Raw genomic sequence first — 16,200 nt, 5'->3', positions numbered from 1 at the left:
GCGTGACCGTGCTCCTTCCTTATTTGATGGCGTTTAATAGCATAAAGCTAGCATCTACAAGCCACCCAGCTCCGTCTTTGACACTCGCTTCCCCGGCAACGGCGCCAAAAACTTGACCGACACCAAAGTGTGTGTGTACTTACCCCAAGTGTAGGGTATCGTCAAGTAATAAACCGGTGAGTCCGGTATCGATCCACGAGGAAGCAATGCAAATTTGAAGTGAATGATATGCAAATGACTAGCTAACACTAATAAACACAATGAATATCAAATAAAAGCAAGTAAAAGAAATGGGCCGAATGACTCGGTAGCATGAGCGATTTTGTAATCAAAGTAAGCACAAATTGGATTTAAAACAATTAATTAAAAACCTAGTCTCTAATCCGTCCCGGTGGTTACTCGGTTCTCATACTCAAGGTATCATTGCAAACACACACAACCATACACAATGCATTGTGTGATACTATCAATCATGCATATGCAAAGAGAATTGGGATATAAGACTTCAATTCATACATGTAGGCCATCGGGTCTCTTAATCTACGATGAACGCAAAGGGATAAGCACCTAATATTATGGATTAATGTTCCCCCTTGGGGCTCGGCTTGGCTAACACCCTAGTTTCACACTCAAAGATCAATTAACCATAACTCTCCCATGCACATTCCTAAATTAACCCAAAACCCCATCATCAATACACATAATTAATAGCTATGCAATGGAAAACTCAATTAATTAAGGAAATCATGCAATGGGTTTAACAATTCTCAATCAAACACATTAGATGCAATCCCTAGACTAGACAATCCAAAGATACAATCAAATATGTCATCTCCATAGATCCAATCACACAACCACGAAATTAAAAGAGCAAAATCAAAACTACAATTCCATGAACATACCTTGAGTAATTGAAACCAAGCACCCACCGTTTGGGACTAGAAACTAGAAAGAGAACTTAGCCACTCATCATAATGGGTATAAACATCAATTTTATAGATGAAAATCAATGTTTACAAACGAAATCACGAAAAACCAAGAAAAACTTAGAGAGAGAAGTAGAGAGAAAACAATGGAGGCAAGAACTTGGAGAAGATGAATTGTGTGAAGTAAGAAGAAATCTTAGGGTTTTCTCCTCCTTTTACCATTGAAAATACCTAACTACCCTTATACAAACGTTCCCCATTGGTTATATACATGATTTACCCCAAATGCCCTTGAAATTTCGGTGCAGAAAATTGCAGATTCGCCGTAGGTGTCCGGACGGGTGTCCGGACACTTCATGCGTCCATCAACTTTGAAGCCTCTGTCTCAATTTGTGAAGAAAGCGACACTATCTCTAAGATGAGACATGATGGCAAACAAAACTATCAAATAACACGAAAGATGGCAACCAACCAAGTCAAGTAACACCAGATTTTTCAATCAACAAACAACCAAGAACAATGTCAAGCAAGAACAGGAGCAAAGATAGGAATAGAATGACAATCAACCTCAGGAACAATTACACACCAAGATGTAGCAAGTAGTGATAGAAAGAAAAATGCGCAAAGCTCTCTCAAACAACGTATCACTACCAAGTAGCAAACAAGGTGGCATCCATCGCCCACAGGAATCTAAGTTAGCCCCATCCGCCAAGTTCTCCTCACAATTTTTTTTTTTTCTCTTTGCAGCAACTACACTAAATCCACTACACTAGAAAGCAAGTAAAAGGGAGGAACGAAGTTACCCTTGAAGCGTGACCGTGCTCCTTCCTTATTTGATGGCGTTTAATAGCATAAAGCTAGCATCTACAAGCCACCCAGCTCCGTCTTTGACACTCGCTTCCCCGGCAACGGCGCCAAAAACTTGACCGACACCAAAGTGTGTGTGTACTTACCCCAAGTGTAGGGTATCGTCAAGTAATAAACCGGTGAGTCCGGTATCGATCCACGAGGAAGCAATGCAAATTTGAAGTGAATGATATGCAAATGACTAGCTAACACTAATAAACACAATGAATATCAAATAAAAGCAAGTAAAAGAAATGGGCCGAATGACTCGGTAGCATGAGCGATTTTGTAATCAAAGTAAGCACAAATTGGATTTAAAACAATTAATTAAAAACCTAGTCTCTAATCCGTCCCGGTGGTTACTCGGTTCTCATACTCAAGGTATCATTGCAAACACACACAACCATACACAATGCATTGTGTGATACTATCAATCATGCATATGCAAAGAGAATTGGGATATAAGACTTCAATTCATACATGTAGGCCATCGGGTCTCTTAATCTACGATGAACGCAAAGGGATAAGCACCTAATATTATGGATTAATGTTCCCCCTTGGGGCTCGGCTTGGCTAACACCCTAGTTTCACACTCAAAGATCAATTAACCATAACTCTCCCATGCACATTCCTAAATTAACCCAAAACCCCATCATCAATACACATAATTAATAGCTATGCAATGGAAAACTCAATTAATTAAGGAAATCATGCAATGGGTTTAACAATTCTCAATCAAACACATTAGATGCAATCCCTAGACTAGACAATCCAAAGATACAATCAAATATGTCATCTCCATAGATCCAATCACACAACCACGAAATTAAAAGAGCAAAATCAAAACTACAATTCCATGAACATACCTTGAGTAATTGAAACCAAGCACCCACCGTTTGGGACTAGAAACTAGAAAGAGAACTTAGCCACTCATCATAATGGGTATAAACATCAATTTTATAGATGAAAATCAATGTTTACAAACGAAATCACGAAAAACCAAGAAAAACTTAGAGAGAGAAGTAGAGAGAAAACAATGGAGGCAAGAACTTGGAGAAGATGAATTGTGTGAAGTAAGAAGAAATCTTAGGGTTTTCTCCTCCTTTTACCATTGAAAATACCTAACTACCCTTATACAAACGTTCCCCATTGGTTATATACATGATTTACCCCAAATGCCCTTGAAATTTCGGTGCAGAAAATTGCAGATTCGCCGTAGGTGTCCGGACGGGTGTCCGGACACTTCATGCGTCCATCAACTTTGAAGCCTCTGTCTCAATTTGTGAAGAAAGCGTCCGGACGGGTACTGTGGGTGTCCGGACGGTAAGTGTCCGGACACCTTGGGAAGTGTCCCGACACCTCACAGCAAAAAGTGCCCAAAAAGTGCTCCAACTTGCCCGAACAAGGTCCGATTCCTACAAAACCAAGGGGAAACATTTGTAAGTGTAAAATTAAGCTAAAATGCAATCAAATACATTAACTAAGTGCTAGAACATCCTAATTAAAGGACACTAGAACCTCAAAATAGAGGTCCAATCACACCCCCCAACTTAGACGTTGCTAGTCCCTAGCAATGCAACCACTACCTAAAACTAAAATTTGCTAAATAAAATCCTAACTCACTGACGTAGGCATCACGGTTGCATTTAGCGCATGCAACAAGCCTTTAAACCCCTAGGTCACCCTAGTGGACGAGTTGTAGTCTCGTGAGGGCTTATCAGAGCGATACCCACAAACACTTACCAAGGGATCCACTATTACTTTGAAAGCACCATAAATTATTCTTAAGTTCTCACATGCAAGAAATAGAGCTAATCCCCCAATTCCCCCGCTAGTCGAAAGCATGCAAAATCTTTAGAAAATCAATCTCAAATCCCCTCAAAGATGACTAAGAACATTTTTTTTTTTTTTTTTTTACTATGAAAAATATAAGTGCAATCAAGCAAGACAACTCAATACATCCACACAAGTAAAACCTTGTTACGGAACCTTTTGGTGTTCATAAATCCCTAATCCCAAATGTACACAAAAATATAAAAACATTGTGCTAAGTAAATGACTTACACAATTGGATTAAATGTATGTGTTTATAAAAGATAATTTGGATGGGCATAGCTTTGAGAAAGAAATCACCTACAAGAGCAATTAATGCATCCGCCAACTCGCTTGCTTACCTTGAATCAAATTCATCAAAAGGTTAAATGGTTTGTAATGTGGCTAAGAGACAAGGTAGGAAGAATTTGGAACTAGGTAACAAGTTGCAAGGTTAAGTTCAAACATGTGAGCTAAGTTCTCATTTTGTCACCTCTTCCATTGTACCACAATTTCAAACACTTCTCATCTTTTTCACACAAAGGATTAACTTTATTGCATACACCTCTTTTTGATTTTTTTTCTATGCGTCATTTTTTTTTTTTTTTTTGGTGACAACCACCCTCAATTTTTTTTTTCTCAGAATAAGGAGGGATAATATCACTGCCGACTTATTTTTGAGGCTCCTACCCAACCTTGCAACCAAAGGTGGGAAATATTTGGGAAAATGGTTCACACAAGGCTTGTAAGTGAAATAAAAGGCTTAAAGAAATATAGGCTTATGATCACTCACAAATGAATAGGCTAGGCTCAAATCTCTCAACCTAATGAATCAATCAATCCTAAGTTCATAAGCAAGTGGCACATACAAAAATCACACTTATCAGTAATCAAATGTAATGAATGCAAAGCTATTGAAGAACACGCTTATAGGATGTCCAATGAATATCAATGAAGAGAATCACCCAAAACCCAATGTATATCAATGAAGAATGGCTCAAAGGAATTAGAAGGGTAAAAAGGTAATTTTTTCAGACAAAAGATCCAAAAACGCAGTCATACAAATGCTTTAATGCCAAGATGTCTGCTCAACTACACAATTCTATATCAAACTAGGTCTCAATCATTCCAAGAGAAATTGATTATAGTCATCCCACTCAATCACATGCATCGATTTCGCAAAAGAAACCAAGGAACCTACTATACACTTGCACGTGTGAACAAGAATAAAAAATTAACAGTCAAATTGGTAGTGAATCCCTAAAAGAACCTACCCGTCCCCTCCTAAAGTCCATCTAGCATGTATGAACAACAAAGCACAACACAATAGGATAAAGGGTAGGAAGTCATACCCTTTAAAGGACATCCTAATTAAAGGACACTAGAACCTCAAAATAGAGGTCCAATCAGTGAGCTCATGCCTTCGAAAATAATTGAACCTCTAATGAGAGAATGATTAGCATACACCTTTTGAACTAATGAGTTCAGTATTGCTGAAATGGTCGATATTAGATGGGTCATGATCCCGGAGGGTGAGCTAGCTCCAGAAATCCGTCCTCGTTTTGGATTACAGACTGCAACTCCCCTGCATGAAGTCGGAAATCGCTAATAATCGTCGGTCAGCCATACGGCAGTGGATTCGTTCACTAGGCCATGGATGTTATTGGGCTAAAAGTTGGACGTAGAAAGAACTTGATCCATCGAAACTTAAACAAAGGCCCATATCTTACGACTAAACAGTAACCAGTCTTTGTTTAAATAGGCCGAAGTTTGGACTTTGAAACAATGCCTTATGGCCCTTAGTCCTTAATTGGGCCTTTAAAAAAAAGTTCTTCTTAGAGCTCCATTATAGGGCCCATAAGAAACGGCCTGCGCCTCCTAGTTAAACGAAAACGAAACCGGCGTACAAATAGCCACCGCGTCCGCTGGTTCACAGCAGCAGATAAGTGAAAGAGAAGCAAGCATGGCTCTACTGGTTCGGCGTGCTGCTAAGTGAAAGAGAAGCGAGCATGGCTCTACTGGTTCGGCCTCTGTGGCAATTGCCGCAGTTATATCAACATTATTACTCTTGCGCAACCTTAATGCGTTGCTTCCCTTATACCCGCCCTCAATTGCAACCGCGAAAGCAATCTCTCATTTCCCAGCGTGCTCTTCACTTGCCGAAGCATCCATCAACGTTCGCGCCGGCTCAGATTGCGCGATGCTTCACCGCCATCCAATCCAGAAGGACCGACGCTAGTGACTCTGTTGGCGAGGAGAGGAACAGCCGGAACCAGAGGACGCGGGAAGCTAAGCGCGCGGTCCAATGGGGTATAGATCTCGCTTCATTTTCCACACTCCAAATTAAACGCATCTTCAGGTAGATCCGAGAGATTTTTTTATTTCTCATTTTAGCGAGCTACAGGTTGATACACTGGCGGCTATTTCTTTGAAGCTTCTCTTGGCATGACAATTAACATATGACTTGTTTTTGGTTACATTTGCTTCCGATGTTAGCAGGGCTTCTCTTGAGCAAGAAGTATTAGATGCTATAATGCTAGTTAAGGCGCTTCAGTTGGACCAACTCTGTTGTTTGTAATCTTTCAATGATATGCTGAGTAAACTTTTACAGGCAAGGTTTTTTCTGAAGATGAGGTGTTTGTTTCTTTGTGGCGGATATTAACTATTAAGGCCTTATCCCCGTGAAGGAAAACGAAGGCATTTCAATTTAATTGGTATGCATTTGTACAAAATTATGAATTCAGCTTCTTTACCGAAGCAGTTTATTTTTTTCAATCAGGCTGTAAATGTTGTTTACAAGGCTGAATTATTTGTCTTCGAAATGTATGCAGTGGCATGAGATTAATATCCCTTTATGTGGAAAAGTTACATGCATATGCAAGTTTAGGCCCTCCTTGGCAGCTGAGTTCGGAGGGGTTCTTGTTGAACCCTCGTTTGGCGTAATTAATTCTTGATGGGAACATTTTGTTTATTATTTCTAAACAACTCCAGTGCACAAGACTCTTGTGGTGGCCGGGGTGGATGTACGCAGATCTTACTCCACATAGAGACTATTTTCAGGAATTGAACTTGTGATCTCTAGGTTATAACCCTGCAACTCTACCATTAGGTTATATGTTCACCTCTTACCATGGCATAATCTTTATGATAAGCTTTATTTCTTTCTATGCTCTGTGGTTTGCACCAATGGAATTATAAGTTATTTGTCAAATATTTGTTAGGGAAATTACTACGAGATGTAGAACCTGAATTATTGGACGGTTTAATTCAGGCTACAAAAGATGGCGACCTTAGTTGGGTGCAGGCTTTATCTGGTACAAAGACATATATGTCTGTAGAGGATGAAGATTGAAGAATATGAAATATGAAGAAGCTGAGGATGAGGAGGTATGGTATAATATCGTTGTCCGTAATTGTATGCTGAAGTCTTGTGATGGCTTGAAGCCTTGTTCTGATTGTTGAGGTACACCCCTTGAGGCTTCTGATTAAATTTCCCCTATGCTTTGTGCCTTTAGTATGCAAATAAATTCCCTACAGAATGGGTTTTTAGAGGAGTTACTCTTGACTCATGATTTTATGTTTCAGCAAGCTCAGTTGAGACTCAGTCTTACTTCTTGCTCGTTCTTTTTCAGGTTTTACTTGAGTATAGTGCCTGATCATTAAGGATGTTACATTACCAATGAAGTTTATTCGGTTCAGAACATTAATTTTGACCTTCAGGTAAGAAATATGCGCCCATGTTAAATCATGTATTATCTCTCCATTTGCTAAAAGGCTTACTTAGGAATCCCAAACAAAAAGAAAAACTTTTAAGTTAAATGTGTTATATAAGACACATTTGAAGTAAGTTCATGTGTTAATGCCATCAAACTTGCTGGTCCCTCGCTTAACCAGTCTGCAGTTTAGAGCTTGGCCATTTCATCTCAAGGAAAACTTCCTATCTTGACATAATCTTACTGTTACGTTTAATTTTTGTGCAAACACAGTGTTTGCAATTAATTCTTGATGGGAACATTTTGTTTTCTACTTCTTATAGCAGCATCTTTATTGCAGGAGTTGCGCAAACTTGTCTGGAAAGTGCATACTGTTCAGAAACACCTGGCAATTGTTGCGGAGGATGAGAGAGAGGCTGATGCAGCTGTCCTAGGTGCCACAAAAGTCTCTGAACCGTTTCCTTCGCACACTAGCAAAAGAAATTTCAAGTCAGTAGGATCTTCCTATATTATCCCGTAATTATTTGTGCCTAAAAGTAATATTGACATACGCCTGAAACATCGCAAAGCTCTCCTTGTCAATACTGAGAGCTTAAAATAGGCCTGATTAGCCACTGGGAATGTTATGGTTTCCCTCATCAATTGTATGTTGTTTCTTTATTGGGTTTGGGTCAGTTCGCTACTTTAGTGGGAAGCTAAACTAATTTACTTTTTAGAGGCCCAATCCATTTTATGATTAACTAATAGGAGGAAAATCTTGAGATCTAGGGCTATGCCATTTGGGCCCCGAACTCTTTCTGCCTAATCTGATGAGATGGCCTGCTTATTTAGATAATGTACTAAGCTGGAATCCACATTTACCGTCTATTGCCCAAATATCTTAGACTATTGTGGTGAGAATACAAGGAAGTTTACGAACATGAACTGGACTTGAATCCACATAGAGGAAATCAGAAATAATGGATTAGTGTATTGTGATTGGAGTGCATAGCTTGAGCTGTTTCTGCCTTGATGCTAGTCTAGAATAGGAGCTGGGTCTGACAAAGAATCCTATTCTTTGCATGTTCTTAGAAGTTTAAATATATATTCCATTGTGCCTCTTTAAGAGTTGCACTTCTGATGCATTTTTTTGCTACAGAGACTCGTATGTCTAATTCTGATGCATTGATGACACTAGTGTGTTCTATTGTTTGCAATGGGTTGTTTCTTACTAGAAGGTGGCATGGGATGATGGAGATTGTTGAGCAGGGACCATTAGAGTTTGTCACGTTACAAACCTACAAAACTGCCTATTAAATTAAGCAGTCTTATTCCGCAATAATGGTGTTAGGTTTTGGCAATTGGACTCTCCTTTTGCATCAGCTGATGTGATATGAAAATAATAACAATAATAATCATGGCATATGCATCAAAGGTTTATTAAAGATTGTTATCCCTTCCCTTGCGGGAAATTTATAAAATCAATGATGCCAACTGATGAAAGCTATCAAAACGCTTGATTTTTTTTAATAAGACGAGAAATTGTTTTCTGAGACAGGAAACTCATCTTTGTTTTCTTATTCCGGGTGGCTGTCATATGTATAACCTCACTCAAAATCCAACTGTATTACAATATTCTTGATGCTTCTGCCTTTGAAACTCCTCGGATTTGAATTTTCACACATAAAGTTCAGCATCTCGAGTGACCCATTTGGCTGAAACTTTGGTCACTTTCGTGTTCAAAGACAAAACACCTTTGGTTCTTTTAAATTGGATTTGAATCTCTTATTCTATTGTCTTATGCATGAATCAGCTAGAAATGTTACTATAACCCTTGTCCAGTCGAAATCAGGATTATTATCCTGGCATATTGGTGTATTCATCAACTTACTAAATTTTCATGTGTTAGGGGGATTGAACTTACGGGTATGGTAGATGTTGCTGTTCTTACGTAGAATAGAACACTTTATCAAAGAATACCTATACCTATGCATATCCCTTTCAATGTTAATTAGGATGTCAGCTGTTGAATGCTTTTTTGAATGATATATAAAAAGCGAGAGTGTTTTCTGGCAAGATTATACTGATTTCTATTTGTGGGTCCTAATTACATTGAAAACTCTGATTTGACTCCATGATTTAATTTTCTTTTTTGCTAAACTTTGGCACTGCACATAATAGATAGCCTGATATGTGTGAAAGAGCTGACAATTTGCATCTCATTGTTTGCAGAATCATCGCCTGTTGGCTGATTGGGTTACTGGAGATTTCAATCAAACCATGCCGACCATTGCCTTTGATTGAAAATCAATAATAATATCCTCGGAGACAAACCTGCCATGTTGGGTGATACTGCACGTCTGTTGCTTGATACGGCAGTTTCTCCTACCAAGATAAGGTGACTCATTCACCATCCCATCCTGCATTTCTTTAATTCCAGAAGCCTTTCTTTTTTTTTTCTTATACATGGAAGCCTTGCATTTGAGTTGCCTAACCTTTAAACCTTTAGTGCTGACTTAGATTGGTATCAATCCTCTGCCTGGATGAATTGGTAAAATTTTGTTTGATAGAGAACAAGAGAAATTACTTTATATAGTGGGTCAAGAACCACGTTGAATTTCAACCAAGTAGAAGGAAGAGAAAGAAATTGGACTTTTCCTTGCTCAGAACATTTAGCATAAACTGCTATCATGTTTCCATTATGAGAGGCCAAAAATACTTGGCCCCACTAGAGACGAAATTAGGCACTTGACAAAAGGGATAAGATTTTTTTTTTGAGATAAGAGGAGTAGATCTACACTACCAATCAACTTGTGCTGAGATCAACTCTGCACTAAGAGAGTACGGTGGAACTGAGTTTGGAGGTATTATTATTGCTTTGGTGACTGATTAGAAGGTAAATAGTCCAACTATACGCACAAGTGAATACACACACTATCAGGTTAAAAAAAAAAAGAAGTTGTTCTCGTCCGCTAGAGTTGGGTCAAAAAGTGAAAGATTGATAAGCTTTGAACGATGGCCCATTGTGGGGGGAAATTGCATTGGAGGAGGAATACCCTTGTTTAGGGTTGCCAGTGGTTGTGTAAATGCTAATTAATGTTAGTCGGCTGCTGCAAGATATTTTCTTGTTGAGAAGACAACGAAGGCTTAGTGAAAGCAACGAGAAACCAAAATAGGGCTAAATGAGCCAATTTTGTAACCAGAATTTGAATATTGAACTGTTTAGTTCTTCTCAAGGATTGAAATTGGGCTGCCTTGGATCATTCTGTGGTTTGAAGAGTCACAAACAAGTTGAGGCATCGAGAGTGACTCCACGACCAATTAGATAGATGAAACAAGTGAATGAACACCAATTATAAAAATTATCTTAGCTAGTCCAGTTGTCGAAATGCATGTAATGCAAATGTTAAACACCGAAATTTTAGGATAAAGGCTCGGATGATGATGAGCTTAGGTAGCCCCAGTTGGTGGAGCTAGCATGCTAAGGTAGCTGAGATGATGAATTGAACACAACTGGTCCAGTCTAAGATGGTGGCTGCTGTCTGCAAGATATTTTTCTTATTGAGAAGACAACGAAGGCCTAGTGAAAGCAACGAGAACCAAAATAGGGTTAAATGAGCCAATTTTGTAACCAAATATTGAACTGTTTAGTTCTTCTCAAGCATTGAAATTGGGCTGCCTTGGACCATTCTGTGGTTTGAAGAGTCACAAACAAGTTGAGGCCTCGCGAGACTCCACGACCAATTAGATAGATGAAACAAGTGAATCAACACCAATTATAAAAATTATCTTAGCTAGTCCAGTTGTCGAAATGCATGTAATGCAAATGTTTCGTATGATGTGTGGTCACACAACGAAAGATAAGATAAGAAATAAGATTATTAGATCTAAACTAAGAGTAACACCAATTGATGATATGTACAATGTCGAAATAGCGGTGTGGTTGTGAGGAGAATTTGAATAGAAGTGAGTAGGAAGCGAAGAGGAAGACCTAAAAAAACATGGTTTCAAGTAGTAGGAAAGTATATTGGTTCAATAGGAGTTGATGAAAATATGATCGTAGATATAAATGCATGGCGGAAACGTTTCTCATATATTCATGTAGTCAAACACCGAAATTTTAGGATAAAGGCTCGGATGATGATGAGCTTAGGTAGCCCCAGTTGGTGGAGCTAGCATGCTAAGGTAGCTGAGATGATGAATTGAACACAACTGGTCCAGTCTAAGATGGTGGCTCGTCTGAAATGATCATATCTTCACACATTAATAACAACTACCTTCATTTAAAATTAGACTCGGGGTCCAATATATAATACAATATCTCTTTCGACTAAGTAAATCTCAGGTAGATATTTTCTGGGTGTCTATGTATCTTTCATGTAATCCAGGATTCATGCTTGTGTAGTTGCTTTCTGGTAAGACTAAGTTCAGGGGCAGAAACCTAATTCTTTGACAATCTATGATTTCAAGAAACAGAAACCAATAGCAGTTGAACCAATAACTGATTTGGAGTTGAATCTAACACTTACTGTCTCTTATTTGGTTGAAATTCCAATGTTTGGGACAAGGGTTTAGTGATCGGTGAAGGAATTAATGGTCAACATAATTGTTTGACCTTGTGAAAATTGAGAATAATAAAACGTGGATGACTTTTGTAATGACTAATTAAGTTAATGCTGCAAGCCGCATTTGACTCTGATTTAGTCCCGCACGGTTATTTGGAGAATTCAACTTATTACTTATTTTTGTCGTTTTTCACGTTGTGTTGGGTTTTTGGCTCTTAAAAATCCAACACAAGACCAGGGTGGGGCCATGCTTCTTCCTCACGTATTCTAGCCATTTCTATCGTTAACTGCAGTGTGCAGAAGGTGCTTGTAAGAGTGGTCATTGACTCCCATCCATATCGAACTAATAAAGGTAAACGTGGTTATGATTTGCAAGCCATAATTAATATATTCATCACAAGAAATCGCACAATAAAACAAGAATTGGAAGACTACTTGTACTAGAAGAATTGATGATTGGTCATAATTTTGAATCTATTGCTAACGTTTAGAGGATGAAAGCAAATCAAGCAAGCTGATAATGAACTTTATTACAAATCAGATAGATTTTTATTTATTATTTTTAGAAAAAATTTACATATTGAGGTATGAGAGCTTGGGTTTTTAAAAGTATGGTATATAAATTGGGCTACAATTGTTAAGTGAATCACTTTGGAGATATCTTAGTTAGTGAATCTCTCTCGGGCGAAACTGTATCGGCTCGAGAGATCCTAAGTTTGATTCTCGTTGGAAGTAATATCATTGTGATGACGCGTTAAGTTTTGACCCAATTTAACCCAATTTATTATGTCATCTGATGAGAAATTTATGTGTGTTCGAGTTTATGTTCATGTCAACTATACAAAAGGTAAACTTGTCTAATGATGTTCGACTACCCAAAAAAATGTTTATAAAGATTTATACCCAAATCACTTGAACTCTCCTAAATGGTCACTGTTTTGGCTTAGATGGTCTAAATGGATTTAGAAGTGTTACATTGTTGAGATGTATGAATATGATTTAATGTATAAGTGAAAAGTCAAGCCCATCACATACATAGTAAATTCTATGGATACACCTCTTCAATTGGGATAATTGAAACTTAGTTGTTGAGATCTTTTTATCTTTTTCGAAACGGATTTTTCAATAATTATTGTTAAATATCTCTGATTTTTTTCAATAATTAAATATTAAATAACTCCTTAAAATGCTTCTTGGCAGAACTATTCGTTTACCAATGCAAAAAAAATAGTTGTTGCACTAATAATGAACCCTTTCAACTCAGAACCCCACACGAGCCCGTGTACCAAGTTGTAGCAACATCAATCTTAGTGGGGTCCACTACCAACGTCTTAAAACGCAAGCCCAAAACCAATGCAGCCCTTTATTATGTGTCTATAAATACCACTTCATATTACCATTTCCAAAATCTCACTCCCATTAACAGCAGCGCCAGAAGAAAGAAGAGTTTGGGCCTCCACAGAGAACCACCAACAGCCCCAATTTCTTCTTCTTCTCCGTTCGTCTCTCTACAAGCTTCAAATCTTTACCATATTCAGCTGCAATGGCTGGTCCTACAATTCTGATTTGTATGCTTATACTCCCCCATTTGTTTATATCAGGTACCATAGACTAATCAACATTTAACTTGAAATTGACATAGATAGAGCTTGCCTATGTTGAGCTTTCTAATTGCTCGTCTTTTTTTTTTTTAATTTGAATTGGTTTTGTTGATAGGTTCAATGGCCGCAACGTTTACAATGATAAACAAATGCGACTACACGGTATGGCCTGGCATTCTTTCGAACGCAGGTATAGCTCCAATTTCCCCAACCGGTTTCGCGTTACAGAAAGGCGAAACAAAGGCAATTACCGCACCGAGCTCCTGGGGCGGACGATTTTGGGGTCGAACACATTGCACAGAAGACTCCACCGGCAAATTTTCATGCGTCACTGGTGATTGCGGGTCCGGAAAGATTGAATGCTCCGGCAGTGGTGCTGCTCCACCGGCGACGCTGGCGGAGTTCACTCTTGATGGCTACGGCGGGCTTGATTTCTTCGATGTGAGCCTTGTTGATGGTTACAATTTGCCTATGATGGTTGTACCTTCGGGCGGAACCGGAGACAATTGTACAAGCACGGGATGCGTGGCCGATTTGAACGAGTCGTGCCCGTCGGAACTCCGAGTAACAAGCTCGGCGAGTGGAAGCAGTGTCGCTTGTAAAAGCGCTTGTGAAGCGTTACAGCTGCCGCAGTACTGCTGCAGTGGTGCGTATGGTTCACCTACCACTTGTAAGCCGTCTTCGTATTCTGAGATTTTCAAGAACGCGTGTCCACGCGCGTACAGCTATGCTTATGATGACAAGACCAGCACCTTCACATGCGCTTCCGCACCTGACTACACCATCACGTTCTGCCCAATTCCTAACACCAGGTAAATTTACTCAAAACCCCCTATCCATTACAACTAATTTCATCACCCTTTCACGCTAAAGGGTAGTTCTGTCCGTTGAAGTTTTTAAACCGGATAAATATTTCGTGTTTGGGGACAAATTTTAGATATCAAACAAATTCGGATTCAAACCCAACATAATTTTATCACCCTAAGTTTTGTCCCCTTTTTACGTCGCTGCCAAACAAAAAAACATCTGACGTCATTCAGTTATGATGGGGCATAGAGTAAATTCAGCTCACCAAGTCACAAAACTCCCCCGCCGACAGAATTTTCGGTGCACTCTGAAAGATACGTCATCGTTTTATAACACCATTTCCCGAACTTCAATATCCTCGAGGACAGCTTTACTTCTTTTCATGTCCAAACACGCAAAATGAGGAAGTCTGACGGCTGGTTGTGGGATTTTATTGAAAACCCAATCAAGAGTAGACACGTGTACATTTTCTTTTTACTTTTGCGGAAGTAAAAAATTGTGTTAACGTTAACTAACGGTTATATTTTTTGGGTTCCGCAGCCAAAAATCTTCACAAGGCCAGAACACGAGCAGTGGAACCGGGAATACAGAGGACACTCCAACGGACAGCACAATGGTATACGAAGGTGGCTTGAACGTGAATGGTGCATCACCGTCCACGTGGACCCACGTGTTGGGATCACATGCGATTGCCGTTTTCGTAAGCATCATAGTGTCTAGTTGGCAGTGGTGGTAACTTTTCTGACTTCGATCGATAGCTTTCTCAATCATACGATGGGGGAAGGCGGGGCCCATAGCCTGTCTTACAAACAAAATGGAGACACGTACACGTTGGTCCACAAATGAAGGTGTGGGCCTGTGGGGTCCATTGGGGGATGGGATTATTTAAATTATTATTTATTTATTATATTTATAATAATGTAACAAACACATTTGGTGAGAAGGAAATGGAATTTAGCTAGCCTGTTATTTTTTGTCTGCAACTTTGTTGTCATTTTGCTACTACTTGCAATGTAGGCTCATAAAAATATAATAATGATCTGGCTCATTCGTTGCTTTAATTTGCTTTAATTGAATGTTAATTAATGAGATTACGATTTTATAGCATAATTAATCACCTAATTAATGGTTTTGATAATATAAAATAAAGCAGCTAGTGGTTTAAGCGTGGATTGTGATGGTGGTAATGACATGTGAACAACAAAATGAGTATCATCTGAATTGTTCTTGTTGGTGGTTCTCAGCAGTCGTGAGATTTATAGCAACATCTCATTAATACTCTTATTTTTATTTGTGTATTTGATGGAAGCCCCACATGCAATAAAGTCAACTACTTGTAGTAGCTAGCATGTTAACTTCAAGGTTAATTTTGTTAGCGGTGTCGAATGCATAGAGGAAGCCGTTTGTAGCCGTTTGTTTTGAAGTACACGTCGTTTCGAGTCAATCGTATGATTTTCAACTCAATTCGATACCATTAACAATGGCCGGAATAACCGTTATGTCCTAATTTCCTTCCCGACATGCTTCTTCAATAATTGCGTTCAACGTCCGATCCACATCACAAAAGTACTGCATTAGGGCAGCTAGGGTTTGTAGTTTGATTCTCTAATAAGCCCTTGCGTCTCTAGTGTTATTGGACAGAAAATTGCGTCTCTAGTGATTCAATTCCAATCTTAGAATCTCATATGCCCTATCGTAATGATGTGAAGCAGAGCAGCATGTTTCTTGCCTTATCGTCAAGGACTGGAAAACAGCTGTTAATGTCTGTATCTAATACTAATATTTGGACAATACGTCATCAGGAAAAAAAAATTAGATGTACATATAAATTATTTTCTGAGACGGGTCTAATTGAATTTTGTGGTATTAGAAATTTAATATTGACTACGTAATTTAATCATATTTTGATGTTGAACATAATATAATTTAATCAAGCCAAGCCAATATAAGC

General features: G+C 38.7%; 2 protein-coding genes across 10 annotated transcripts; both read left to right on the top strand.

The window, feature by feature from the left end:
* Positions 1 to 4,999: 4,999 nt before the first annotated feature.
* Positions 5,000 to 13,083, top strand: LOC120009340. Of its 9 annotated transcripts, XR_005470680.1 has the most exons (7): positions 5,000 to 6,298; positions 6,416 to 6,666; positions 6,806 to 6,971; positions 7,217 to 7,304; positions 7,638 to 7,786; positions 9,509 to 12,193; positions 13,042 to 13,083. XR_005470680.1 is itself a non-coding variant. In XM_038859895.1 (3 exons), the coding sequence occupies exons 1-2, from the start codon at positions 5,594 to 5,596 to the stop codon at positions 6,160 to 6,162; spliced, it is 429 nt and encodes a 142-aa protein (XP_038715823.1). In that variant the 5' UTR covers positions 5,000 to 5,593; the 3' UTR covers positions 6,163 to 6,298; positions 6,416 to 6,798. The 9 variants fall into 9 exon arrangements, 1 of the variants encoding a protein (XP_038715823.1); XR_005470684.1 differs by lacking the exons at positions 9,509 to 12,193; positions 13,042 to 13,083 and having other exon boundaries at positions 5,000 to 5,894; positions 6,196 to 6,298; positions 7,638 to 7,939; XR_005470683.1 differs by lacking the exons at positions 9,509 to 12,193; positions 13,042 to 13,083 and having other exon boundaries at positions 5,000 to 5,943; positions 6,196 to 6,298; positions 7,638 to 7,939.
* Positions 13,084 to 13,248: 165 nt separating this feature from the next.
* LOC120009339 (thaumatin-like protein 1b) lies at positions 13,249 to 15,232 on the top strand. Its single transcript, XM_038859894.1, has 3 exons — positions 13,249 to 13,442; positions 13,558 to 14,254; positions 14,790 to 15,232. The coding sequence occupies exons 1-3, from the start codon at positions 13,385 to 13,387 to the stop codon at positions 14,983 to 14,985; spliced, it is 951 nt and encodes a 316-aa protein (XP_038715822.1). The 5' UTR covers positions 13,249 to 13,384; the 3' UTR covers positions 14,986 to 15,232.
* Positions 15,233 to 16,200: the final 968 nt, after the last annotated feature.

This window comes from Tripterygium wilfordii, chromosome 11, assembly GCF_013401445.1.
Source record: "Tripterygium wilfordii isolate XIE 37 chromosome 11, ASM1340144v1, whole genome shotgun sequence".
NCBI lineage: Eukaryota > Viridiplantae > Streptophyta > Magnoliopsida > Celastrales > Celastraceae > Tripterygium > Tripterygium wilfordii.
This window is presented reverse-complemented; position numbering and strand designations above follow the sequence as displayed.

Coding starts and splice junctions, on each gene's coding strand:
- LOC120009340 (XM_038859895.1), top strand. CDS start 5,594: ATGGCTCTACTGGTTCGGCCTCTGTGGCAATTGCCGCAGTTATATCAA. Junction 5,944..6,083: donor CAAATTAAACGCATCTTCAG/GTAGATCCGAGA, acceptor CGATGTTAGCAG/GGCTTCTCTTGAGCAAGAAG.
- LOC120009339 (XM_038859894.1), top strand. CDS start 13,385: ATGGCTGGTCCTACAATTCTGATTTGTATGCTTATACTCCCCCATTTG. Junction 13,443..13,557: donor CCCCCATTTGTTTATATCAG/GTACCATAGACT, acceptor TTTTGTTGATAG/GTTCAATGGCCGCAACGTTT. Junction 14,255..14,789: donor TGCCCAATTCCTAACACCAG/GTAAATTTACTC, acceptor TGGGTTCCGCAG/CCAAAAATCTTCACAAGGCC.